This window comes from Rhinoraja longicauda, chromosome 2 (genome assembly GCF_053455715.1).
Source record: "Rhinoraja longicauda isolate Sanriku21f chromosome 2, sRhiLon1.1, whole genome shotgun sequence".
Classification (NCBI taxonomy): Eukaryota; Metazoa; Chordata; class Chondrichthyes; order Rajiformes; family Arhynchobatidae; genus Rhinoraja; species Rhinoraja longicauda.
In genome coordinates, this window is record NC_135954.1 from 93,578,439 (window position 1) to 93,606,298 (window position 27,860).

General features: G+C 43.7%; 1 protein-coding gene across 2 annotated transcripts in view; it reads right to left on the reverse strand.

The window, feature by feature from the left end:
- xylb (xylulokinase homolog (H. influenzae)) overlaps window positions 1-26,767 on the reverse strand; it is a 219,325-nt gene extending 192,558 nt beyond the window's left edge. For both annotated transcript variants that reach the window (XM_078424322.1, XM_078424331.1), the window contains exons 1-7: window positions 26,668-26,767; window positions 14,670-14,752; window positions 12,530-12,599; window positions 8,175-8,255; window positions 7,990-8,076; window positions 6,350-6,478; window positions 2,023-2,088 (exon numbers count right to left, since the gene is read on the reverse strand). In XM_078424322.1, the coding sequence (XP_078280448.1) occupies window positions 2,023-2,088; window positions 6,350-6,478; window positions 7,990-8,076; window positions 8,175-8,255; window positions 12,530-12,599; window positions 14,670-14,752; window positions 26,668-26,721 (570 nt within the window). In that variant the 5' untranslated portion in view covers window positions 26,722-26,767. The remainder of the gene's footprint in view (window positions 1-2,022; window positions 2,089-6,349; window positions 6,479-7,989; window positions 8,077-8,174; window positions 8,256-12,529; window positions 12,600-14,669; window positions 14,753-26,667) is intronic.
- Between the last annotated feature and the right edge of the window lie 1,093 nt (window positions 26,768-27,860).

Genomic DNA, 27,860 nt, shown 5'->3' on the forward strand with positions numbered 1-27,860 from the left:
AAGTCATGATGAAGCTTTATAGGACTTTGGTTAGGCCACATTTGGAGTATTGCGTGCTGTTCTGGTCACTCCATTACAGGAAGGATGTGAAGGCTTTGTAAAGGGTCAGAGATGGTTTACCAGAATAATGCCTGAATTAGGGGGTATTAACTACAGGGAGAAGTTAGACAGACTTGGATTGTTTTCTCGAGCACACCAGAGGTTGTAGGGAGACCTGATAGAACCAATTAAAGTTATGAGAGAGATGGAGAGGGTAGACAGAATCTTTTTCCAGGATGGAGAAACCAAATACTAAAGGCTTTAAGGTGACAGGGGCAAAGTGCAAAGGAGATGTGCACGATGAGTTTTTTTTCCAAACACAGACGGTAGTGTGTGCCTGGAACGCACTGCCAGGGATGGTGGTTGAAGCAAATACATTAATGGCATTTAAGAGACTTTTGGATAGGCATATGAATATGCTGGGAATGGAGGGAAACGGGTTAGGTGCAGGCAGATAAGTGATGATCTTGGCATCATGTTCAGCACAGACATTGTGGGCTGAAAGGCCTGTACTTGTGCTATACTGTTTTATGTACTGCGGACTCCTACGACACCCAAACTGCACAAAGGAACCTCCTACAAACCATGTGAGAATCACCATATAATCTGTTATGGTTCTGTTGCTTTGGAGATACATGTCGGACACCAAGCTGAATTATTTTTTTATAGGGTGACATGGGGTCGTTAATATCGGCCCAAGGTGAAAGTCAGCGTAACACCATCTGCAACATGGCAGTAGAGCATCTCTGACAGAAGAGTGGCAGCTGCCAGCAACTAATCTGTGTTCTTATGTCTCGGGTGTATCAATCACATCTGACTCAGGGGCAAGTCACACTGCCAGTTATAGAATCATACCGCATGGAAACAGGCCATTCACCCCAACATGCCCACACTGGCCACGATGCCCCATCTACACTAGTCCCACCTGCCCGCGTTTGGTCCACATCCCTCTAAATTTTTCCTATCCATGTACCTGTCCAAATGTCTTTAGAATTTTGTTGTAGCACCTGCCTCGACTACCTCCTCTGACAAAATGTGTAGGAAAGAACTGCAGATGCTGGTTTAAAATTTTCAGGTTGAGACCCATTCCTTCCCTCCAGAAATGCTGCCTCCAGCATTTTGTATCTACCTCCTCTGGTAGTTCGTTCCATATACCCACCGCCTTACGAGTGAAAAAGTTGTTCCTCATGTTCCTATTAATTCTTTTCCTCTCACCGTAAACCTATGTCCTCTGGTTCTTGATTCTCCTACTCCGGATAAAAGACTCTCTGCATCCACCCCATCTATTCCCCTCATGATCTTATACACCTCTATAAGATCAATCCTCATCTTCCTGAGCTCCAAGGAACTAAGTCCAAGCCTGCCCAACTTCTCCCTGTAGCTCAAGCCCTGGCAACATCCTTGTAAATCTTCTCTGCACTCTTTTCAGCTTAACAAAAAAAGGCGGCACAATGGTGCAGCGGAAGACCTGCTGCCTCACAGCGCCAGAGACCCGGGTCCAATCCTGACCACAGGTGTTGTCCATACAGAGTTTGTACGCTCTCTCTGTGATTGCGTGGGGTTTTTTTCCTGGTTCTCCAGTTCCCACATTCCAAAGATGTGCAGGTTAATTGGTTTCTGCAAATTGCCCCTATTGTGTACGATGCAAAGGTGGGACGTAAAGTCGGTGGGCTGAAGGGCCTGTTTCCACACTGTATCACTAAACTAAACATCTTTCCTTTGGCAGGGTGATCACAACTGAACACAATACTCCAAATGTGGCATCACCAATGTCTTGTACAAAAGACAAGTATACTTATTGTACATTTATTACCAAGCCCAAACTCACAGCATCAAGTCTCAACACTCACCCATTTATTTTAGCACCACCTGATCTAATATTTTGCTGAGAATTTTGCAACTATTTTCATAATCCCAAACCGCACATTCTATCAGTCTTAAATGGCACTTATTCCTTTTACGTCTATCTGGCTGATGGCCTACCTCAGTTTTCTTGTATTCGTCAGGATTCTTCTTGGTGATCTTCGCAATTTGGTTTCCTGTGAATCGCTGTGTGAAGTAAAACATTTCAAAAGTGACCAAAAACAAACCTCAAATACTCATTAGCATTTCAGAATAAACATTAACCAAAAGTCCCAATTTAGCACAATTTCAGATTAAATATGTAATGATCAGCAACTGCTGACAATGATGTGAAACCCACACTTGCTTCAGAGTAGAGTGTATCTACAGAAATCTGATATAATGATCACAACCAGTTCTGATGAGTCTTCGACTCTTGAAGAGATGAAGCCTGACCTGCTAAGTGTTTCCACTATTTTATGGTTTTATTTCAGATTCTTAACCTGCAAATTTCTGATTTCTAGCCAAATATAGTTTTTCTCATTTAGTTTCATTTGGAGATACAGCGCAGAAACAGGCCCTACAGCCGACCAGCAATCCCCGTGTACTAGCACTCGTATCAGAGATTATGGGGAGAAGGCACGAGACTGGGGTTAAGAGGGAGAGACAGATCAGCCATGATTGAATGGCGGAGTGGCCTTGATGGGCCGAATGGCCTAATTCTTCTATCCCTTGTGATTATCCTATACACTAGGGACAATTTACAATTTTACTGAAACAAATTAACCTACAAACCTTTACATCTTTGGAGTGTGGGAGGAAACCGGAGCACTCAGAGAAAACCCATGTAGATCACGGGGATAGCGTACAAACTCTGTACAGACAGTATCCATAGTCAGGATTGAACCCGGGTCTCTGGTGCTGTAAGGCAGCAACTCTGCCTCTGCGCCAACATGCCACCCTAATTGTCCTACTATTTGTACCAATGCCCAGAGCATGGTCCCAAATCATACGTGAGCTGACCTTTTAAGTATAATCCAAACTTTATTAACTCAACTGTGCAACTGTGATTGGAAATCAATGGATCTTTAAAATTAGTTTTATAAAGCCAGTTTTTCTGCAATTAGTCTGAGGTTAAACCAAGGAATCATTCATAGGGAACGGACGGGCCATGTTTCAGGTCAGGACACTTCTTCAGACTGATTGCAGTAGCAGAGGGAAAAGCTGGAAAAGATGCAAGGGCGTGACAAAGCCTGACAAGTGATAGGTGGAAATAGACACAAAAGAGCTGGAGTAACTCAATGGATCAGGCAGCATCTCTGGAGAAAAAGGATGGGTAACGTTCAGGGCGCAATCCTTCTTCCGACCCAAAATGTCACCCATCCTTTTTCTCCAGAGATGCTGCCTGACCCACTGAGTTACTCCAGCACTTTGTGTCTATCTTTGGTATATACCAGCATCTGCAGTTCCTTCCTACACAAGTGATAGGTGGATACAGGTGGGGGGGGGGTGATTGGCAGATGGCTATAGTAAGTGCATTGGCTAGAGATGAAAAGGAGACAAAGGGTCAAAACATCTTTCTCTTTCATGAGACATGAAAAGCCTCACACTCACATCTTCAGGTTTGTTCATTTACTCAATGGCCCCCTGAAATATCAAGTGGAGAAAAGACATCTCCCTCAATAGGTGTTAATATGCAGCTAACTATTATTTACTCCATGGTTTGGAACTCATGACCACAATAGTGGATCATCTAGTATTTTCCATTTGTGGAGCACATTGTCCAAAGATGCTTACATTGTTATTTACTCAAGAAATAATATTTCAGACATCCTACTAAATTCAAGATCTTCTGTCATCAAACAGATTGTTCCTGTTGTACTTCGTGGTCCGGTACCTGTTGTACCTTTGTTGAGACTCTGGACGGACCACAAGTACACGTGTGTAAAAGGTTACAATGCTGGAGCTTAACTCCAGGCTGTTTATTCCGTGGCCATCTGGAACCAGAGTGGCCACCTAATCACCTCATTACCTTGTATACACATTACTACACAGGCAAACAAAGTAGTCCTTGTGATACAATAAAGTAGTCCCTACAATATCACAACATCCCCCTTGTCTTGTATAAAATCTTTGTTTCGTTTACTTTTGTTTGCTTGGGTTTTTCCTTTATCTTTCTAGGGCTAAAATATATTTAACAAACACAACTAAAACACAATTGCTTTTTTCGCCTTCATGGTGGTCACACCTCAGTGGGAGTTCACTCATCGCCGGGTGGTCACTCATCTCCGGGTGGTCACTCACTCCGTGTGGTCACTCCACAGATATACACATATATATACACCAGAGCATCAAATGCAATACATTAAGCTGTCAGTACACACAGATCATTACACAGATAATTAACACAAATCATTCATTTTTTAGTCCACATCTTCCCCTCAAGAAGACTTGCTGTGTAGATCAGCGTAGTGTAGGCTCTAGATGCTCCACCACCATGATTTGGCTGGCACTGCTGGGCTCCCACTGCTGGGCTGGCACTGCTGGGCCTGCAACGCTGGGCTGGCACTGCTGGGTTCGCAACGCTGGGCTCGCACTATGCAGCTCCCAGCTGCTGTAACCGCGGTGCAATCGGGCCCCGCCCACAGGTGCTCCTGGCCGCTGCCGCTCACAGTCGATACGCGCTGCCGCTGCCTCGGGCCCAGGGCCGTCCCGACTCTCCGGTCGCCGTGCCTGGGTGAGTACGCAGTCCCTCGGCCTTACCGGTCGCCACGCCTCCGTGGGTGTCGGTCTCCCCCGGTCGCCGCACACCTCCGTGGGCATCGGTCTCTCCCCCAAGAAGCAGTCGCAGGCTTCCAATCTCGGGCCTGCACAGGTGCTGGGGCGCAATGTGGGCCTTCACACACCCCCCCCCCAGCAGCTTGCAGCGTCATGTCGGACACTCGGCGCTGACTACTGAGCAGGTAATTATACCTACATATACTGGCCCTGTCGGGTTGCATTCCTAGCATCCCGTACCGAGCTGGAAACTTTTTTTCCCTTTAGGGCTCTTTTTATTATTATATATATTTTTTTAAACCTTTTCTGCTTGGGCATGTCTCATTACCTTTTTAGGCGAAGCACCAAACCGCTGCCACCATGTTGTACTTCGTGGTCTGGTACCTGTTGTACCTTTTTTGACACTCTGGACGGACCACAAGTACACGTGTGTAAAAGATTACAATGCTGGAGCTTAACTCCAGGCTGTTTATTCCGTGGCCACCTGGAACCAGAGTGGCCACCTAATCACCTTATTACCTTATATACACATTACTACACAGGCAAACAAAGTAGTCCTTGTGATACAATAAAGTAGTCCTTACAATATCACAACAGTTCCTTGATCGCATTTTTCAATTGCAGTCTCTGAGGGATTACATTCAAATTCTTAGCAAGGAATACTGAAATTCAACACGTTCTTTAAGTATTTAATTTTAAACATTAGTAGGAAGTGATTCTGCACGATCTGTCAGGTTGAAGAATCATAATCCCTGTCTAAGGGCTGCCCAGTGGTGCAGCGGTATAGCTTCTGCCTTACAGCGCCAGAGACATAGTTTTGATCCTGACTACAGGTACTGTCTGTACGGAGTTTGCACGTTCTCCCCGTGACCGCATGGGTTTTCTCTGGTTGCTCCGGTTTCCTCCCACACCCCAAAGATGTACAGGTTGTAGGTTAATTGGTTTTGATAAAAGTTGAAAATTGTCCCTAATGTGTAGGATAGTTGTAGTGTATGGGGATCACTGGTCGGTGCGGACTCCATTAGCTGTTTCCGTGCTGTTTCTTTAAACTAAACCAAGCTAAGGTCACCTTAGGAAAACAGTCCTTTCGGCCCAACTTGCCCATGCTAACCAAGATGCCCCATCTACACTAGACACACCCACCCGCATTGGGCCTATATATTCCTCTAAACCTTTCCTATCCTATCGTTCTATATGTTTCTTTAGTAGCAGAAGACTGTACCTCAGCTCAATGTTTGGCTGAGGTGTCAATTTTTACTCACAAGGTAGAAAATAGAAACATAGAAAATAGGTGCAGGAGTAGGCCATTCGGCCCTTCGAGCCTGCACCGATGATCATGGCTGATCATCCAACTCAGTATCCTGTACCTGCCTTCTCTCCATACCCCCTGATCCCTTTAGCCACAAGGGCCACATCTAACTCCCTCTTAAATATAGCCAATGAACTGGCCTCAACTACCTTCTGTGGCAGAGAATTCCACAGACTCACCACTCTCTGTGTGAAAAAAAACTTTCTCATCTCGGTCCTAAAAGACTTCCCCCTTATCCTTAAACTGTGACCCCCTTGTTCTGGACTTCCCCAACATCGGGAACAATCTTCCTGCATCTAGCCTGTCCAACCCCTTAAGAATTTTGTAAGTTTCTATAAGATCCCCCCTCAATCTTCTAAATTCCAGATCTGGTGAACCAACCTCATAAGCACGTGATCCAGTGATGTCAGCCAGTTTCTGTGGCCCTCCAACACACTTTTCTAGTTGGCGGCATTCTTCGGTAGTGCTGGAGTCCATCCAGATGGGAGAATCCGTCACAGAGAAGCTCGACTGGTAAGAAGAGAAAGACGTGAATTCTTTAAAGAAAACCCGTTAAGTTAATAAAAAAAATTCATTTGCTGATTGATAATTTAAGTTTTCTTTCAATCAGTTCGCCTGTCTACTCTCCTGACCACGATTACTAAAAAGACTTCCACAATGTTTATAAACAAGGCCAGGACACAGAGGCCATTTCTATCTCCACAGACACTGACAGATCCACCAAGTAGTTCCACCATTTTCTATTTTCATTCCTTTAACGAGGCCTCCTGAACAGGAGTAAGTGACAAAGGCTAAAGATGAAAACGAGACAAAAGGGGCAAAACATCTTTCTCTTTCATTAGACATGAAAAACCTCACACTTATATGTTCAGTTTGTTCATTTACTCAACGCCCCGCCGAAATGTCAAGTGGAGAAAAGACATCTCTCACAATAGGTGTTAATATGCAGCTATTATTTACTCTGTAGTTTGGCTCTCTCCCTGCTACTACAATCAGTATGAAGAAGGGTCCTGACCTGAAACATCGCCTGTCCATTCTCTCTTTAAATGGATCATTGGTTTAATCTCAGACCAATTGCAGAAAAACTGGCTACATAAAACTAACTTTAAAGATCGTTTGGTGTGCAATCACAGTTTGGTTCCGATTGATCGCAACTGCAATTGTCAGAAACGTTCTGCAAAATTAAACTCAGAATACTTTTAATTTCAGAACTGTACATATATTTTTTTATCTCACTTCTCAGCCTAGTTTTACAGACATTTTCTGACAATTGGAGTCATTGCCAGATGGATGTGGAGACTTGAGAGGATCAGGTTTACCTGAATGCTGCATGGATTTGAGGTTATCAGCTAAAAGGAGAGGTTAGACATAGTTAGATTCTTTTCTCTGAACTTTGGAAGCAGAGGGGAGATATGATAGAAGTATATAAAATTATGAAAGGCCTAGAAAAGTAGATTATGAAAAGGTATCATAGAAAAGGTATCAATTATGAAAGGTGGACTGTAAGAACCATTTCCCAGGGTGAAAACATCAAAGATTAGAGGGCATGGCCTTAAGGTGAGAGAGGCAAAGTTTAAAGAAGATATATGGAGCACATTTTTGTTAAACACAGAGGGTGGTGGGTGCCTGGAATGCACAGCCAGGAGTGGTGGTGGAAGCAGATATGACAGTGGCTTTTGGATAGGCACGTGGGTATGCAAGGAATGGAGGGATGGATCATATGCAAGCAGAGGGGATTCGCTTAACTTGGCATCGTGCTCGGCACAGACGTTTTGGGCTGTCGGGGCTGTTCTTATGCTGCATTGTTCTGTTTTATGAAAAAGAAACTCAATCTCATTGCTTCAAGGCACAGCTACTACTGGTAAAAATAAACATTCTCGACACTGCTTTGATGCAGTAGAAGGCAAGGACATGGGTTCTGCCATCTGACTGTTTTGGATAAAACACAAAATCCAAAAAATTATTCCGTTGGCTAAAGCTCTTTTGATTCCCATGCATAGCAAGATTCCTCCAATCCTCACCTGCAATATCTGGTGAAGCGAATGGTCAGCAGGCATGTTTTTCAAGGTCTGACCGGCTCCCTCCTTCCAATAAACACTGCCGTGTTGCTGTAAAGAAATAACAAGAGATCTTAATAAGCATTCACCAGAAAGAAACATTGAACTTATTTCCTCAGTTACCAATTAGACAAATTGTCATCACTTACTTGGCCAGAACCAGACAAAGATTTCAATTTTGAAAGATCAAGATTTGCAGCCTTCAACCTCTCCAAGAGTAAATCCATTGCCTGAAAATACAAAAAAATATTTATACTCAGCAGGATAACAAGTAACCTTAGTCGGTATTTAACCCTTTACGATTTTAATGTTTGGTTTGATTACCAGTCATTGAAAGCAAGCGTGCAGGTGCAGCAGGCAGTGAAGAAAGCAAATGGTATGTTGGCATTCATAGCAAGAGGATTTGAGTTTAGGAGCAGGGAGGTTCTACTGCAGTTGTACAGGGCCTTGGTGAGACCGCACCTGGAGTATTGTGTGCAGTTTTGGTCTCCTAATCTGAGGAAAGACGTTCTTGCCTTAGAGGGAGTACAGAGAAGGTTCACTAGATTGATCCCTGGGATGTCGGGACTTTCATATGAAGAAAGACTGGATAGACTAGGCTTGTACTCGCTGGAATTTAGAAGACTGAGGGGGGATCTTTTTTTTAAAATTAATTTTATTTAAATTTTAACAAAACAAATACATGTATGAACTCATAGTACACGATGGTACCTACATTATAAATTCGATTATACATTTTAAATTCGATTATACTTGTATTGTTCTGTATTATCTCCCCACCCACAACCCCCCTCCCCCCCACCCCCCAGTTAGAAAAAATGAGGAAAAAGGAGAAGAAGAAAGCTAAAAAAATTAAAAAATTAAAAAAAAGGAAAGAAAGAAAGAAAGAAAGAAAGAAAGAAGGAAACCTGGAGACAAGAAGGAAACACTTCCGGCTAATTTCTTATTAAATTCTTTTTAGGGGTATCAAAACAATCCTGAAATTAAATATTTCCAATTCTTAATCCTAGTTTTAAAGTGAATGGGTTCCAAAGTTTCAAAAAGAAATCATATTTATTTCTCAGATTATAAGTAGCTTTTTCTAATGGAATACAACTACGCATTTCTGCATACCATCTTGCAATTCTTATTTCATTGTGATCTTTCCAAGTGACCGCCACACATTTTTTTGCTATTGCTATTGCTATTTTGAGAAATCTTTCCTGATATTTATCTAAAATTAATCTTGGTAATATTCCTTTAGTATCTCCCAATAAAAACAACCTTGAATCCAATGGTATGGTCTTATTCATCAATTGTTCCAAAAAGTTTTTTAGGTCTTTCCAAAAAGGAGTTACCTTCGGACATGCCCATGTGGAGTGTAAAAAAGTACCCACATCCTGGTTGCATCTAAAACAAATTTCAGGTAAATTTGGATTTAAACTGTTTAATTTTTTCAGAGTTAAATATAGTTGATGTAAAAAATTGTATTGTACTAAACTATATCTCACATTAATAGTATTTTTCACACTTTCTAAACATAATCTTTCCCAAGGTTCATCAATGCTAATATTCAGATCTGTTTCCCATCTTTGTCTTGATTTTTGAATTCCTGTCTTTGGACTAGATTTTTGTAACAATTTATACATTGAAGATATAATTTTTTTAGTTCCCTTGCCCTGAATCAGGGATTCAATTCCTTTAATTTGAAATAAAAACATTGAGTTACCTAACTTTTCCCTTAAAAAAGATTGTAATTGATAATAGAAAAAAATACTATTCCCTGGAATTTGATATTTGTTTCTCAATTGAGAAAATGTCAAAAAATTATTTCCTTCGTAGCAATCTCCTATATGTTTAATACCCTTCTGTTCCCAGACTTGTAATATTTGATTATTCCAAGCAAACGGCAGTAATCTATTTTTTACTAATGGAGTTTTAGCTGTTAGAAAAAATCTTTTATCATTAGCTTTAAATGTTTTCAACAATATATTAATTAAATGTTTTAGCAAAGGTGACTCTTGATCCTTAACTAATAGCTTCGCTTCCCATTTATAGATAAATTCTTCTGGGCATAGTTCTTTTATTTTATCCATTTCAATTTTAACCCATGCTGTTTTTCCACCCTCTTGATAAAAGGATGAAATAAAACTCATTTGTGCTGCCAGATAGTAATTTTTAAAATTTGGTAATTGCAGTCCACCTAATTCAAATTTCCATGTTAATTTTTCCATAGACACTCTTGGCATTTTACCTTTCCAAAGAAAATTTCTCACAATTTTATTCAATTCTTGAAAAAAATTATTTGATAAAGGTATAGGCAGTGTTTGGAATAAATACTGTAACCTCGGAAAAATATTCATCTTAATACAGTTCACTCTCCCTAGCAATGTAATTGGAAGATTCATCCATTTCTTCAAGTCCTCCTCAATTTTGTTAATTAGTAGTTTATAATTTAGTTTATACAGATTATTTAACTTATTATCTACTTTAACCCCTAGGTACTTCATGCCTTCTTTTTGCTATTTAAACTGACTTTCTCTTTTACATTGATCATAATTACCTTCAGAAAGAGGCATTATTTCAGTTTTATCTTTATTAATTTTGTATCCTGATACTTTCCCATATTCTTCCAGTCTGAAATATAATTTTCTTAACGATTCCAATGGTCTAGTAAGACAAATTAAAACATCATCTGCAAATAAAGTAATTTTGTGATTTTCCTGATGAACTTTAAATCCTTCAATGTCTAAATCTGATCTTATTAGCTCTGCCAGAGGTTCAATGGCCAATACAAATAAAGCCGGTGACAAGGGACATCCCTGTCTACTAGATCTTTCCAAATTAAATGATTGAGAAGATTGGCCATTTGTCACCACTTTGGCTTTAGGTTGTTTATAAAGAGCTTTTACCCAGTTAATGAAACCATTTCCCAATCCGTACTTCTCTAATACTTTAAATAAAAAATCCCATTCTAACCTGGATAAGGGGGAAGTCTTTTAGGACCGAGATGAGAAAACATTTCTTCACACAGAGAGTGGTGAGTCTGTGGAATTCTCTGCCACAGAAGGTAGTTGAGGCCAGTTCATTGGCTATATTTAAGAGGGAGTTAGATGTGGCCCTTTTTGCTAAAGGGATCAGGGGGTATGGAGAGAAGGCAGGTACAGGTTACTGAGCTGGATGATCAGCCATGATCATATTGAATGGCGGTGCAGGCTCGAAGGGCCGAATGGCCTACTCCTGCACCTATTTTCTATGTTTCTATGTTTCTATCAGATCAGCCACTAAAATAATACCTTTGTTTTGCTGACTTTAATATTGAAGACTTGGTCGGGACTGACAGTGGATCGGGAAGATAGCTGAGAGGAGAAATTGTAGAAGCGAGACAGGGGCAAATAGGTGATTGGTGTACCAATGAGGGAAGGATAATGGGCAAATGGAGTTAGGTGGTAGCAATTGCAGAGAGGGGTGGAGTTGAGAAGCAAAGGTGGTGTGATAGGTGGAAGCAAGCAATGAGAAAAGGGCAGATGAAGCCTGGTGGTGGAAAGATGGTAAAGGGTAATAAGCAAATTAAAGGCTACCTGTGCCAGAATCTGATAAGGAAGGTGATAATGGAAGATAGATGAAGGGCAGCTGGAACCAGATAAGGCAAGAGAGGAGCTGGTGTGGGTAGTAAGTGGATGGAACCAGGAGTAGATGGGGGAAGAAAATGGGTTTTGTGGTTTGGGGGGAGGATATGGGGATGGGAACAAAGATGAGAGGACTGGAGGTAAATCAGAAGGAGAGCAAGGAGGGAAACACAGGAAGTTGGGGCTACTGGGAAATTAGAAAATTAAATGTTTATGCTATTGGGTTACAAACTACCCAGGCAGAATTTCATTTTAGTTCAGTTTAGTTTATTGTCACGTGTACATGATTCCAATCGACCCATTTACAGTGTATAGATACATAACGGAATAAGGTAATAACGGCGCAAGGTAAAGCCAACAAAGTCCAAACAAGGATAGTCCGACGGTTACCAATGACATAGATAGTAAATTCATGACTTCTCTCTGGTTGTGGTAAGATAAATCAGTTGCCTGATATCCTTCTAGCCGAGCATGGGATGACCACTGTGGACAGAGCTTAGGTGTTTTGCAAATAGATTAGTCAGTCAGTGCTTGGGTCTCATCAATGTAGAGGAGGTCACATTAGGTGCACTGAATGCAATAAAGAAAGTTGGAAGGGGTGCACGTGAATCTTCACCTCACCTGGGATGGCCAGAGGAGTTGTTTTACAAATTGGCCACTGCTTGTGCGTGAAAATACTCTAGAACTGAGAAACCTTTGAGCACTTTTGTACAGATAGAACACAGGAAGGAATTACTGGTGGAAACAAATTACATCAGGCAAATTTCTACTTAAATACTGATAAGAAATATACTCAGTGTTCTTATATGAAAGTGCCCAAATAAAAGTATCCAACATCGTAACAGCAACACGTAGCTATATTCTTCAGTTGCAAATCACTGTAGCATAATTCATACCTTTACCCACAACAGGACTGGTGTTGTGACAGTTATCTTGTCGCTTTGTACATGGACACCATTCTGGGTTCTGCATATAAAGAAAAGGTCATAGAATTATCGAGCACAGAATCAGGCCTTCGGCCCAACCTGGCCATACTAACCAAGATGCCTATCTATGCCAATCACATTTTCCTGAAATTGGCTCACCATTCCTTTCCTATCCATGTATTTACGTCCAAATGCATTCTAATTGCTCTGGCTGAACCTGCCTCTACCTCTCTCTCTCTCTCCATATACGCATCACCCTCGGAAAAACTTTCCCCTCAAGTCTTAGTTATGTCCTTTAGTTTTAGGAAAGAACTGTGACTATCTATAAGCCCTCCATAATTTTACAAATCTTTATAAGGTCAGTCCCCTGTGCTCCAGTGAAAATACTCCTAACCTAACTGTCCTTGTAACTAAAGCCTCCAAATCTCTCAAAGATCCTGGACCATCATCTGTAAACAGCTGGAATTTGGCCCTGTGATGTCTGTCTGCAGGTGGCGCCTGGAGTTCCTGTCTAGCAGAATTGGTCATGACATTTCCTCCTTCCTACGCATAACACTTGATCTCCTCAAGGATGTATTACTGAACTTAATTGTACCTAGAATCATGTGACTAGCAAGTACCATTGAACCATTGTCAGCCCCTTGCTCTGCTTCCAGTACTCCCATGACTCTGTGGCCAAATGCAGCACCGATTTAATCTTTAAGTTTGCGATTAAACCACTATTGTTGCCCAGATCAATAACAATGATGAGACAGAGTACAGAACAGAGATCAAGAACTTTGTGCCAGGGTGTCCCGGACAGCAACTTAGCCCTTAATGTCCATCATGTAATCACCAATAATTTGCCCTGGTCCAACCGCAATCATGGTACGGCCAGAGTTGCACATGAAAGCCCTACTTCTGCGGAAGGCTACGGAAATTTGGCTTGTTCCCCAAAAATCATACCAATTTCTACAGAAGCACTGTAGAAACCATCCTATCAGAATGCATCACAGCCTGGTACGGCAACTATTCTACCCTACAACACAAAAATTGTAGAGAGTTGTGGGCGCAGTCCAGTCTATCACACAAACCAGCCTCCCACCCATCAACTCCATCTAGGCTTCACACTACCTCAGGAAAACTGAAGGACCACTCACACCCGGGTCATTCTCTCTTCTCCGCTCTCCCATCAGGCAGAAGACACAAAAGCTTAAAATCAAGTCCTATTAGATTCAAGGATAGCTTCTTCCCCGCTGTTATCAGACTCTTGAATGGACTTCTCAGATGCTATGGTTGAGTTAATTAACCGATAAACCTGTATGTCTTTGGAGTTTGGAAGGAAACCGGAGCATCCAGAGAAAACCCACACAGCCACAGGGAGAACACACAAACGCCGTAGAGACAGCACCCATAGTCAGGATCGAACGCGGGTCTCCGCCACTGTAAGGCAGCAACTCTATCGCTGCGTCACACATTTAGTTGAGGCAGTTACTATCACAACATTTAAACAAAACATTTAGACAGGCACATTGATAGGATGGGTTTGAGATATGGGCCAAACACAAGCAGGTGGAACTCGTGTAGATGGGGCATGCTGTACGACACTGTACGACTATGACTCTATGATATGGAGAGCTGAAGACAGGAAACCATTAAGCATTGCAATGAAAAGGCAAGTTTTGAGTTAACAAAGTCATGGAGGAACCTTTCAGCAGAAGATGGGCTAAAGCTGGCTATTGAATATATGACACACTTATGCAGTCAGAAGCTCAATAAATACAATACCAAAGTTGTCAACCATCTAAGTCAGCTTCAGGCAGTTACCAAGGAGAGGGATAGATTTGGTAGTGATGGGAAGATGGAGAGAATATCAAATTGGAAAACAATATAGTGCACATGAAGTAATCCTTTTAACACAAAATGTGATGGTTTCGAGTCATTAGTGGATTAAGACTGAGCTCCTAATAGAAATTGACCGATTTACTTAATTAGCTGCCACTGCGTAAGTACTACAAACATTTCAGCAGATCTACCAGGATTATCTCCCTCTGTAAATGTGCCTCCCCTCCAGCTTCTCCAATCTTTTCTACCAAATGAAATATAAGGAAATGATCATAAAACATCTTACCCAAACTCTGGCAAATCATCATCAAATTTCACATTAGTTTCGTGGATTACATTCAGTTTATCATCAATAACCATGGCTTTCATCTAGAAAAGAGAAAACAGATTTGAGGATAGAAATGTCAGTAATAATTTGTATCCTGTAACTTGTCATAGTCTTGGAGGAATACAATATACAATTATAGAATTCTGATCTTATATGCTATAAAGCATACGCCAATTAACTTCTGCAATGTGAATGGGATTCATCTTTTGTCTGTAGATTAACTGTAGATCTGTGGTACATCTTGTCTCTGATGCATAGCAGGGGAGGGGAGGTTAAGCAGAGCAGTAATGATCCCAGAATCGATGGTATGATGCCAAGGTCAAGGATGTCTCTGAGCGATTGCCAATTATTCTCAAGGGGAGGGTGAACAGCCGGAGATCATTGTATACATTGGTAGACACAAAATGCTGGAGTAACTCAGCGGGACAGGCAGCATCTCTGGAGAGAAGGAATGGGTGGCGTTTCGGGTTGAGACCCTTCTTCAGACTGATGTCAGGGGAGCTGGCGGGACAGAGATAGAATGGAGTCGGAGACGGTAAGACTGGCGGGAGAACTGGGAAGGGGGAGGGGATGGAGAGAAAGGGAAAGCAAGGGCTATTTGAAGTTAGAGAAATCAATGTTCATACCACTGGGGTGTAAGCCACCTAGGCAAAATATGAGGTGCTGTTCCCCCAATTTGCGTTGGGCCTTACTCTGACAATGGAGGAGGCCCAGGACTGAAAGGTCAGAAAAGGGGATGAGGTCCTGCAGAGTGAATATAATATAGGAAGTTTGGCAGAAAGTTAAAAACCTGACCTCAAGGATTGTAATCTCAGATTATCCCAGTGCGAGAGTAGGACCAATGGTACTGAATGGTAGTACAGGAGCAGCCCAGTGATGCAGCGAGAGAGCCTTACACCACCAGAGATCAAGGTTCGATCCTGACTCTGGGTGCTGTCTGTATGGAGTTTGGATGTTCTCCCTGTAAACTCTTGGGTTTTCTCCGGGTGCTCTGGTTTCCTCCCACATTCCAAAGACTTACAGGTTTATATGTTAATTATCTTCGGTAAAAATTGTAAATTGTCCCTAGTATGTAGGATGGTGATCGTTGGTCGGCACGGACTTGGTGGGCCGAAGGGCTTATTTCCAGGCTGTATCTCTAAAGTTTAAAGAATGAGTGGCTGAGGAGCTGGTGCAAGATAGAAAGATTCAGGTTCTTGGATTGTTGAGTTTTTTTCTGGGGCAGAGATGACCTGCGAAAAAAGGAATGGGTTCACCTGAAATGGAAGGGGATTAATATCTCGCAAGGAAATTTGCTAAAGTTAATCCAGAAAGTTTAAACAAGTCTGGCATGGTTAGGGTCCAAAGTTGTAGTGTAGCAGATGAGAATGGTGAGGCAATTGTAGAAGTGAGCAAGTCCTAATCAGGTCGACCTACGAGCGGCGCTCCGGAAATTCCACCAGCATGTGCAGTGCCCTACCAGGGGCTCAAACACGCTGGATAAAGTGTACACCAACGTAAAGGACGCATACAGAGCTCTCTCCTGCCCACCCCTGGGACAATCCGATCACCTCTCACTGTTTCTACTGCCCGCATACAAACCCCTCATCCGCAAGATCAAACCCGCAATAAAGACGGTCAAAATATGGCCCGAGGAAGCCACCCTACAACTCCAGGACTGCTTTGATCGCACCGACTGGGACTTGTTTGTACAACAGGCAACCTGTGGTTCAGAGGTAGACTTGGAGGAATACACATCCACTGTGCTCTCCTACATCAACTGCTGTGTGGAGAATGTCACAGTGGACAAGGAAATAAAAATGTTCCCAAACCAGAAACCGTGGATGAACAAGGAAGTACAGAATCTGTTAAGGGCACGCAACAATGCCTTTAAATCTGGTGACACTTCAGCACACAGTGTTGCCAGATCAAACCTGAACAAAGGTATAAAAAGAGTCAAAGACATCCGCAGGCAACAGGTGGAAGACCACTTCAACACCACGGACACCAGAAGCATGTGGCAGGGTGTCAGGGACATCACTGGCTACAAGAGCAGCCCTGCCTGCCCCCACAGCGGTCAATATAGCTTAACACTTTCTTTGCCCGCTTCAAAACTGGCAACACCACCTTGAGGGGAAGAACCCCAGCCGAGGCAGAGGGACAGGTCTGAACATTGAGCACACAGGATGTACAACGCGCTCTGCGAAGGGTCAACCCACGCAAGGCTGCAAGGAGTTCAAGGAAGGGTACTTGGGGACTGTGCTGAACAGCTGGCTGAGGTATTCACCAGGATCGTTAACCTGTCTTTATCTCTGGCAAAGGTCCCCAAGTGCCTGAAGTCGGCTATCATAGTGCCGGTGCCGAAAAAAAGCAAAGATCACCAACCTGAACGACTACTGTCCGGTTGCCCTAACTCCGATAGTCATGAAGTGCTTTGAAAGGCTGGTCCTCTCACACATCAAATCCAGCATCCCTGACTCACTGAACCCACATCAATTTGCATACAGGGCAAACAGATCCACAGAGGACGCCATCTCTCTGGCTCTTCACACTGTCCTGACTCACCTGGAGAGACAGGGCACGTACGTGAGGATGCTATTCATTGACTATAACTCTGCCTTCAACACGGTCATCCTCACCAAGCTCATCACCAAACTCCACCAGCTAGGCCTCAGCTCGTCGTTATGCAACTGGATCCTGGACTTCCTGCTGGAGCGACCGCAGGCAGTGAGAATGGGCCCGCACCTGTCCTCCACTATCACCCTGAGTACCGGCACACCACAGGGCTGTGTATTGAGCCCCATGTTCTACTCCCTCTTCACACACGACTGCATTCCTGCATTCACCACCAACACCATTGTCAAGTTTGCAGACGTCACAACGGTGATCGGGCTGAACACCAACGGTGATCAAACACACTACAGAGCAGGTGGTGCAGAAACTGGCGGACTGGTGCTCAGATAACAACCTGTCCCTAAACACCTCTAAGACCAAGGAGCTGATCATCAACTTCAGAAGGTCACATAATGGGGAATATGCTCCGATCTTTATCAACAGGGACAGTGTGGAGTGTCCAGCTTCAGGTTTCTGGGCACACACATTTCAGAGGACTTCACATGGTCCACTAACACCGCTGCGCTGGTCAAGAAGGCACAGCAATGACTGTTCTACCTGAGAACACTGAAAAAAACTGGTCTGCCCCAACAGCTGCTGACGACCTTCTACCGCTGATAGAGGTGGAAGAGGGGAGTCTAACTGCATATTGATTCAGAAAAGCTTCATGGCCATACTTAGAGAGGATATATTCCTGGGGGAAGTGAGGCTATATGGGTAGAATTTAGGAATAATATGACTGGGAGGGGTCTCAGAGACTGCAGATGCTGGAAACTTGAGTGAAAAACAAACTACTAGAGGAACTCAGCAAGTCAGGCAACATATGTGGAGGGAAATTGGCAGATAACATTTCAGGTTGAGACCCTACTTTAAGAATAACTGCAGTAGTGGGGAGCTAGCTCATCTGTCTATTTTCCTGCATATGTGCTTTGTCTTCTATTGAATCCATTGATTGTAATAAACTCACAAGTCCATTGTTCAAGATTGGGGTAAGATTTAATAGGAACCCGAGGGGAATCTTTTTTACACAGAAGATGGTATATGTATGGAACAAGCTGTCAGTAGAAGAGGTTAAAGCAGGTATAATAACAACATTTAAAAGACATTTGGACTTCTACATGGATAACCGATAACAATGAATTGAAACATCCATGTTGGAATGGAAAGTGTATTTCCTTCAAAATGGTGATCGAAGACCGGAACAAGCTCCTTTTTCATATTGCTAGAAAAGTCCCAACCCGAAACATCGCCTGACCCACTGAGTTATTCCAGCACTATGTTTTTCATTCAAGCTACTATGGTTGATTGGTTACTAAAGACAATAAAGCTAGCTTTGTTCAATTCAATGATATTTGTTTACATTTTTTTGTAAGTGAGCCCATCTTTTGTGGGTCGAGTGTATCATGTAATAATCTAAAAATAAAGTGGACTTAAGGTGATAGATCAGCCATTATCTAAAAGGACAGGTTCATACGTATGGTCTATTATTTCTCCTATTATGTTCTGAGTCCTGAATCATTCCCTGTAATCCTTTAGTTCTCCACTTCAATTCCTTGACCTGGCCCTCAAACTCTGGTGGCAACCTCATTGACCACATACCGCCTGTGGCTCAGGAGGAAGAGTCATGGTGTCATTTCAATTATTTAACTTTAGTATAATGTTGCCAAGTGTCTTGATGGGTTTTCAGCTTAAATTTTGTAATCATTTATGTCAACGATGTAAGTTGATACCTCTTTCTTGACCCTGGAAGGTCGGAGGCATTTAAACATCGTTAAAATTAATCACAGGTTATTTTTCACGGCAAATTCCTGCCCCAGAGCCTTGCAGAGGCTTAGCACGACACACAAGGCCTACTCACGGCAAAAACTTGCCACCTGACTCTAGCACGTAGATGAATGAGAGTAGCCTTTCTAATCTCAGGGGTCTCACAGGGGTATCACATTGATACAGCCGGTAGAGTTGCTGCCTCACAATGCTAGAACCCTGTCTTCGATCCAGACCTCGAGTGCTGTCTGTGTGGAGTTTGCCTGTTCTCTCTGTGACAGTGTGGGTTTCCTGCAGGTGCTCCAGTTTCCTCCCACATCCCAAAGAAATGCAGGTTTGTAGGTTAATTGGCTTCTCTAAAAATAAAATTGTCCCAAGTGTGTCCGGGGTGTATCCCACTTTCTCATCCACTCTAGGCACACATGGGACAGTTTTATAGAGGACAATTAACCTACAAGCCTGCACGTCTTTTGTGATGCGCAAGGAAACCAGAGCACCCAGAGGAAATTCTTCACACTTATGGATGTAAACAATTTTCAACTTGCTCAAATGATAGCATGGTTAAGGACAATGGTAATTGTACAGCAGTTTGACAAACTTAACAAAATATATGTGATAATGTCAGGGGTGTATGAGCGGCAAAGATGCGCAGCAGTAAAGTTGCTGCCTTACAGTGCCAGAGGCCTGGGTTCAATTCTGACTACAGGTGCTCTCTGTGCGGGCTAGTACGTTCTCCCTGTGACTCCGTGGGGTTTCTCCAGGTGTTTTGATTTCTTCCCACACTCCAAAGAAGTACAGATTTGTACATTTTTTGGCTTCTGGAAATTATGAATTGTCCCCAGTGTGCAGGATAGTGCTAAGATTCAGGGGGATCGTTGGTCGGCACGGACTCGGTGGGCTAAAGGGTCTGTTTCCACACTGCATCTCTAAAGTAAAGTCTAAAGTGTAAAACAGATGGGCAAGGAAAGAGAATATTACAAATAATTTCCCTACCCTCCTCTCCCCACCGAAACAACCTGCACCTTTAATAGAAATGTGCCAGACTGCAAATGTCAAAGATTGCATGCAACAGTTGGGATCAAAGTACAGTATCTGTCAGGGTCAGAATTAAACATTTCAGAACATAGTTGTACATTTACTCTTTCGTGAGTTTTTACTACTCAATAGCAGTGTCAAACTTAAGCAAAAGTTGTAGTCAAAAATAAAAACGCATAAAAGAAAAAATGTTTGTTCAGCAACTCCATCTTCTGAACTTCTGCATGGCATCTATACACACAGGTTTGCAGTGCGGCAGAGTCCCAGTAAAGATGCAAAAGCACACTGGTTATGCTGCCCTCTTTTAAAACTTTTCTTTCTCTGAAGACGATGAAGGATAAGAAATGTAACTATAAATATCACCTTAGTTAAGTATTAACAAGAGTGATGGCGTAATTGTGAAAATCTTGTTCTTCTCCTTCAACAGAGGAATAGCAAAACTACATCATTTATTTTATGCTTAGCTAAAGTAATTCCTCACATCTAACTCTTCAACATATTCATAATTACAACTAACCCGGAGACAAGGATTATTATGATTCGTCATCTCAGTTGACTACATTTCAAAATTGCATGTCAATTGTTTTTATTTATTGAACTTTTTTTTGTTTACTATATTATCCGTGAGAACTGGGTTTACAGATTTGTTATGCTGCTGCAAGTAAGGTTTTTATTGTTGAAACAAGGAACTGCAGATGCTGGTTTACCAAAAAAGGCACAAAGTGCTGCAGAAACTCAGTGGGTCAGGCCGCATCTCTGGAGAGCATAGATAGGTGATGGTTTGGGTCGGGACCCTTCTTCAGACTGATTGTACTAGGGGGGGAAAGAAAGCTGGAAGAGAGATGGAAGCTCCCTTTCAATTTTTTTCCCTCCCCCCCCCCCCTATAAACTGTCTGAATAAGGGTCCCAACCTGAAATGTCATCTATCCACCTTCTCCAGAGATGCTGCCTGACCCGCTGAGTTACTCCACGAATATTATTGTTTTGTTTTCGGTACTTTATGACAATTAAACACTCTTGACTCTTAAAAAATAAAACTGCTTCAACTGCTTTTCACAATCGTTACTATTTTCATGTCAAGAACTTGAAAAATTCCTTAAGCTCGACCCTGGCCAATGAACCTGAGAATAAAGCCACAAGGCACACTGACCACTTTACATGATGGTCAGTTGGATACGCCGTGGCCATCATGCATAGACACAGAAAATTCAGTCAACAGTCATGTGTTGTTAGGTATGTAGGTTAATTGGCTGGGTAAATGTAAAAATTGTCCCTAGTGGGTGTAGGATAGTGTTAATGTACGGGGATCGCTGGGCGGCACGGACTTGGAGGGCCGAAAAGGCCTGTTTCCGGCTGTATATATATGATATGATATGATATGTGGTGTGCAGTGCAGCAGATACAGAGCATCAGTGACCCAAGTTCAATCACGGCTCCCTGTACGAAGTCTGTTTTCCATGACCATCAGGGGTGGGGTCCCAAGAGGTCCTCAGGATTCCTACCACAAAGATAAGCAAGATGGGAGATAAATTGGATGCTGTGAATTGCCCCTAGTGATAGAATCTGGGGGGAGGTTGGTTAACTTTTAGGTCATAGAGTCATACAGCGTAGAAATAGCCCCTTCGGCCAAACTTGTCCATGCTGACCAACATGTCCCACCTACACTACTCCCACCTGTCTGCACTTGGCCCATATCCATCTAAACCTATCCATGTACCTGTCCAAATGTTTTTTAAACATTGTGATAGTGCCTGCCTCAACTACCTCCTCCAGCAGCTCATTCCATATACCAACCACCCTTTGTGTAGAAAAGTTGCCCCTCGGTTTTCCATTAAATCTATCCCCACTCAACTTTAATTTTATTAGTGTGAAGTGCACCGAGGTACAGTGAAAAGTGCTTTGCTTGCCATTCAAACAGATCTGATATACCATACATAGATCCAATCAGTTCAAACTCAAGTACAATAGAGCATAGGGGAAGATACAAAGTTCAGAATATAGCTCTCAGCATTGTAGCACATCAGTTCCATAGACATTGTAGCATATCAGTTCCATAGACATTGTAGCACATCAGTTTCATAGACATTGTAGCATATCAGTTCCATAGACATTGTAGCATATCAGTTCCATAGACATTGTAGCACATCAGTTCTTTAGAGGTGATGGGAACAGAGGGCAAATAGGTTATAGGGAAAATTAGTGAACGAATCGGATTGCTTCATGTACCACCTTCAGGGCCAGTTTTTATTTTATACAGAGGCGAGTGCCTGGATTGCTGCCGAGTGTGGAAAGGGGAGGCAGATGCGCTAGTGACATTTAAGAGATATTTTAATAGGCACATGAATGTAAAGGGAATGAAGGGATATGAAGCGGTTACAGGCGGATGAGATTAGTTTAGCTTGACATCATGTTCGGCACAGACATTGTGGGCCGAAGGGCCTGTCCCCATGCTGTACTGTTATATGTTTGATGTTTGTTCTATGACTCGATGAGCCGAATGGCCCCGTTTCATTTAGTTTAATTCAGATAGATACAGCGCCGAAGCAGGTCCTTCGGCCCACCGAGTCCGCATCAACCCGCGACATTAGCACTATCATATACACTAGGGGCAATTTACCATCTTTACTGAAGCCAATTAACCTACAAATCTGGACGCCTTTAGAATGTGCAAGGAAACCTGAGCACCTGGGGAAACCCACGCGGTCACAGCGAGAATGTACAAACTCTGCACAGACAGCACCTGTAGTCAGGATTGAACCCGGGTCTCTGGCGCTGTAAGGCAGCAACCCTATCGTCCTGCCCCAATGTCATGAGAAAATATGGAATGAAGTGAGTGTTTGCAAAGAGCAAGGTTAGATCGAACAGTGAAAGGTGTAGATGGAAATTATAAAAACATCTAGCCAAACGAGATATAAATGAAACAACGCTAGAGTGCAATGTAGAAAACTGTTATCTACTCACTTTGGTTCTGTAAAAGATGTAATAAATCACCCTCTTTGTAATCGGTGCATGCAGCCAGAGGTCGTGGGTGATGTGTTAATTGAATACGTCTCATCGGTATTCACTTAGAAGAGCTTTGTTCAGGGAGGGGAATGATAATGCACTATTATTACAAAGGTATTAAGTGTCTTAACGTGCTTAAAAATGGATAAATCTCCAGGGCCTGATGAGATGCATCACTGGCCACTCAGGGAGGTAAGGAAGTACATTGCCACAGCCTGAGTGAAAATAAATCTTTGCTGGCCACAGCTGAGGTACCAGATAACTGGAGCAGAGCCAAAGAGGTACCTTTAGACAAGTAAGGGCAAGTCAGCGAATTACAAGCCCCCAAGTCTAAACTAAGTTTAAAACCAGTGGCAGGCAAGTTATTGGAAACATATTATGAGGGACAGGATTAATTTACACAGTGGCTACTCTATGGTAGTCAGCATGGTTTTATTGGGGGAGATCTTGTCTCAACAATTTGATCAAATATTTCAGAGTTAACAAAATGTGTTTTAGTTCAGCGATGTAGTGTGGAAACAGGCCCTTTGGCCCACCGAGTCTGCGTTGACCAATGATCACCCATACACTAGTTCTGTTATCCCGGTTTCACACCCTACACACCAGGGGCAATTTACAGAAGACAATTAACCTACAAACCAGCACATCTTTGGAATGTGCAAGGAAACCGGAGCACCCGGAGAAAACCCGTGCAGTCACAAGGAGAACGTACAAATCTATACAAACAGCACCCGTAGTCAGAATCAAAACCGGGTCTCTGGCACTGTAAGGCATCAACTCTACCGCTGCGCCACTGTGCTGCTTTACATTCCCTTGAGGAGAAAAGAACAGTTGAGGTAATTCCTTTGTCCAGCTCCCATGTGAGAAAGTAGTCCAAATGCTTACATCCAAGGCAGTTGGCAAACTGAACACAAAATAGGCTTGATAAGGTTGCACAAAATTATGGTGGGGAATTGTTTTGTGATTGGAAACCCCTTGGCCAGCGGCACAACACAGGGATCAGTACTGGAACCCTTACCGTATTTTACCTACATGCAGGACTTATGATTGTTTCTGGGCACTCACATTTCGGAGGACCTAACATGGTCCAATAACACTGCTGCGCTGGTCAAGAAGGCACAGCAAAGACTGTTCTACCTAAGAACACTGAAAAAGTCTGGTCTACCCCAACAGCTGCTGACGACCTTCTACCGCTGCACCATAGAGAGCATCCTAACGCATGGCATCCCTGTGTGGTACCTCAGCTGCACGAAGGCAGAAAGGAAAGCTCTACAGCGGGTAGTCCATAGAGCTCAGAGGGCCATCGGAACACAGCTACCAGACTTGGAGGGCATCTACAACACACGATGCCTCAGAAAAGCCACCAGCATCCACAAAGACTCTTCACACCCCTGCAACAGTCTGTTCGAACTCCTTCCATCGGGCAGACGATACAAGGCCTTCTATGCCCGCACCTCCAGACTCAGGAACAGCTTCATCCCCAGGGCCATAGCTGCTATGAACCGGTCCTGCTGAGCCGGATGGTCACAACGCATAGATCAACTTGCACTTTATCCTGTCTAAAACTGTTACAATTGTTTCGTGGGGTTGCTGTTGTCTAAATTAATTAAATTATTGCATCGTATGGGAGGCGCATTACCAATCTCGTTGTACCCCTGGGTACAATGACAATAAAGATATATTGTATTGTATTGTATTATAAGTTTGCAGATGATACAAAAAGTGGTGGTACTGTTGTTGAAGACGAGGGTACAGAATAATCTAGCTCAATTGATGAGATGGGCAGAGCAAGGGTAAATGTAATTGAGACGGAGTATGGTAAGAAAATCGAGAACCTCGTGGCCTGGTGTCAAGACAACAACCTTGCTCTCAATGTCAGCAAGACATAGTGATCAACTTCCAGAAGCGAAGTGGTACACATACCCCAGTTTGCATTGACGGCGCCGAACTAGAGATGGTTGAAAATATCAATATCCCCAACAACTTCTCCTGGACATATTGAAGCAATGACCAAGAAAGCATATCAACGCCTCTACTTCCTTAGAAGGCGTGGGAAGTTTAGCATGTCACCTACAACTCTCACCGACTTCTACAGAGGTACCATAGAAACCATTTAAACATGATGCATCACAACTTGTTTAGGAACAGCTCCATCCAAGACCGCAAGAAATTACAGCGAATTGTGGATGCAGCCCAGGCAATCACACAAACCAACCTTCTTTTGACTCCGTTTATATGTCAGGCAAGGCCAGTAGCATAATCAATGACGAGTCGCACTCTGGCCACTCCCCTCTTCCATCAGGCAAAAGTCATAGAAGTGTGTAAACGCACATCTCCAGATTCAGGGACAGTTTCTTCCCAGCTGTTATCAGGCAACTGAATCATCCTACCACCACCAGAGAGCAGTGCTGAACTACTACCTCTTTGGTGACCCTCAGACTATCCTTGATTGGACTTTGCTAGCTTTACCTTGCACTAAACATTATTTCCTTAGCATGTATCTTCTATACACTGTAAATTGATCAATTGCAATCATGTATTGTCTTTCTGTTGGCTGGATAGCATGCAACAAAAGCTTTTCACTGTGCCTCAGTACATGTGACAATAAACTAAACTAGATCAAACCCGTTTCTCTGATGCTGAGGCAGCAGCTCTACCAGCTGTGCCGCCAATGATGGACAAATAGAAACAGGTGGGTAGGTGATGGAAGAGAGAAGAAAACTGGGTGGATAGGTGTGGGAGAACAGGTGGGTGAGGAACCGGCGGGGACGCGCATCGTGACTTAATATTGTAATGTGGAATCTGAAACATTATTCCTGAAAAGATGTTTGTAGCAGATACCTGCACTACATTTAAGAAGTATCAAGTCAAGTACTTGAATCGTCAAAGCATAAAAGACTGTGGGCCAAGTGCTTGTAAGTGTGACTAGAACACATGGGCACCTTACAGTATGTGTAGGAAGGAACTGCAGGTTCAAAGATAGACACAAAATGCTGGAGAGAAGGAATGGGTGACATTTTGGGTCATGACCCTTCTTCAGACTACTCTTCAGAAGTAGTGGATTATGTGGATGCTGCCTGTCCCACTGAGTCACTCCAACATTTTGTGTCTAACATGGGTAGACGCAAACTCAACGGGTCAGACAGCATCTCTGGAGAAAAGGAATGGGTGAAGACCCTTCTTCAGACTGAGAATCGGGGGAAAGGAATAAGAAAGATATAGACTGTGATATAGAACAAATGAATGAAAGATTTACAAAAAAGTAACGACGATATAGGAAGCAGGCCACAGTTAGACTTGGTGAAGACGAGTTACAGAATAGGACTCAACAAGGCAACTGAAGGTAAACGTCTTGTAGAGTCTCATTGGCTGTATCATCACCACCACACTCCCATAACCATCACCCCCTCCCAACAGTCAGCAGTTACATCCACAAGCAACCACCATCAGGCACAGCACAGCTGCCGGCCATGGACCAACGACTGCAATTGTACAGGATGCCGGCAGTCGGCGGGGTTGTTCGGGCAGGTCCGCCCCCGCTGCCAGTCACAGCGCGCCTTGCCTGCTGTGTGCTGAGATCAACGCCGAGGTACCAGTCTCCGCCAGCCGCCGCCATGCTCCCTGCGCCTGCGGCCGCCGCACCTTTTGGTGGGGAGAGGGGAGGGTGGGGCCAACGTACACGGGCGTGTGGTGGGCGGGGCCTCAGTGGGGGTGGGGCTTCAGTCGACGTGTTGTGGGCGGGGCTTCAGTGGGTTGTTGTGGGGGCATTGGGGGTGGGGCTCAGTGTGGGCGGGGGCTCAGAGAAGCAGAGCGAGCTGGCCCGCGAGTCGGGGGCGGTGCTTCAGAAGCAGTGCGACGGGGCGGGACTAGGGAGAGCGTGAGGCGAGGTGGGGGCGGGCCAAACGTGGGCGCGTGGTGGGCGGGGCTCAATGTGGGCGGGGCTTCGGGAGCGCGTGATGGGGGTGGGGCTTCATGGACCGTGTGGCGGGGAGGAGCGGGGCAAACGGGAGACGAGATGGGGGCGTGGTTGTCGTCGTGACATAAAGGCCACACGCTTCAAGGAGCGTGCGAGGTGGGGCGGGGCTGCTCGGATCGCGCGCGCGCGGTTTCGGCCGTTGGGGCGTGCGGCCGTGGAGAGGCGGCGGACGCGACGGAGCAGATGGTTGGGTGAGGAACCGGCGGGGACGCGCATCGTGCGCGATCCCGTGCATCGGAGTGCGCGATCCCGTGCATCCGAGCGAGGACCAAGTTCAACTACTGTCATAGACAATAGGTGCAGGAGGAGGCCATTCGGCCCTTCGAGCCCGCTCCGCCATTCAATGTGATCATGGTTGATCATCCATAATCAGTACCCCATTCCAGCCTTCTCCCCATATCCCTTCACTCCGTTAGCCCTAAGAGCTAAATCTCCTCTGCCTGCACGATCCATATCCATCATCTATTCTCTGCATATCCATGTGCCTATGTTTAATGCCACTACCACCCTCTGGGTAAAAAACCTTGCCTGCATATCTCCTTTAAACTATGCCCCTCTCAACCTTAAAGCTATAACCTCTAATATCTGACATTTCAATTCTAGGACGGTAAATGGTTCTGACTGTCTACCAAGTCAAGTCAAGTCAAATTTATTTGTCACATACACATACACGATGTGCAGTGAAATGAAAGTGGCAATGCCTGCAGATTGTGCACAAAAAAGAATTACAGTTACAGCATATAAATAAAGTTAATAAGTTACTATAGTGTAGACAAAAA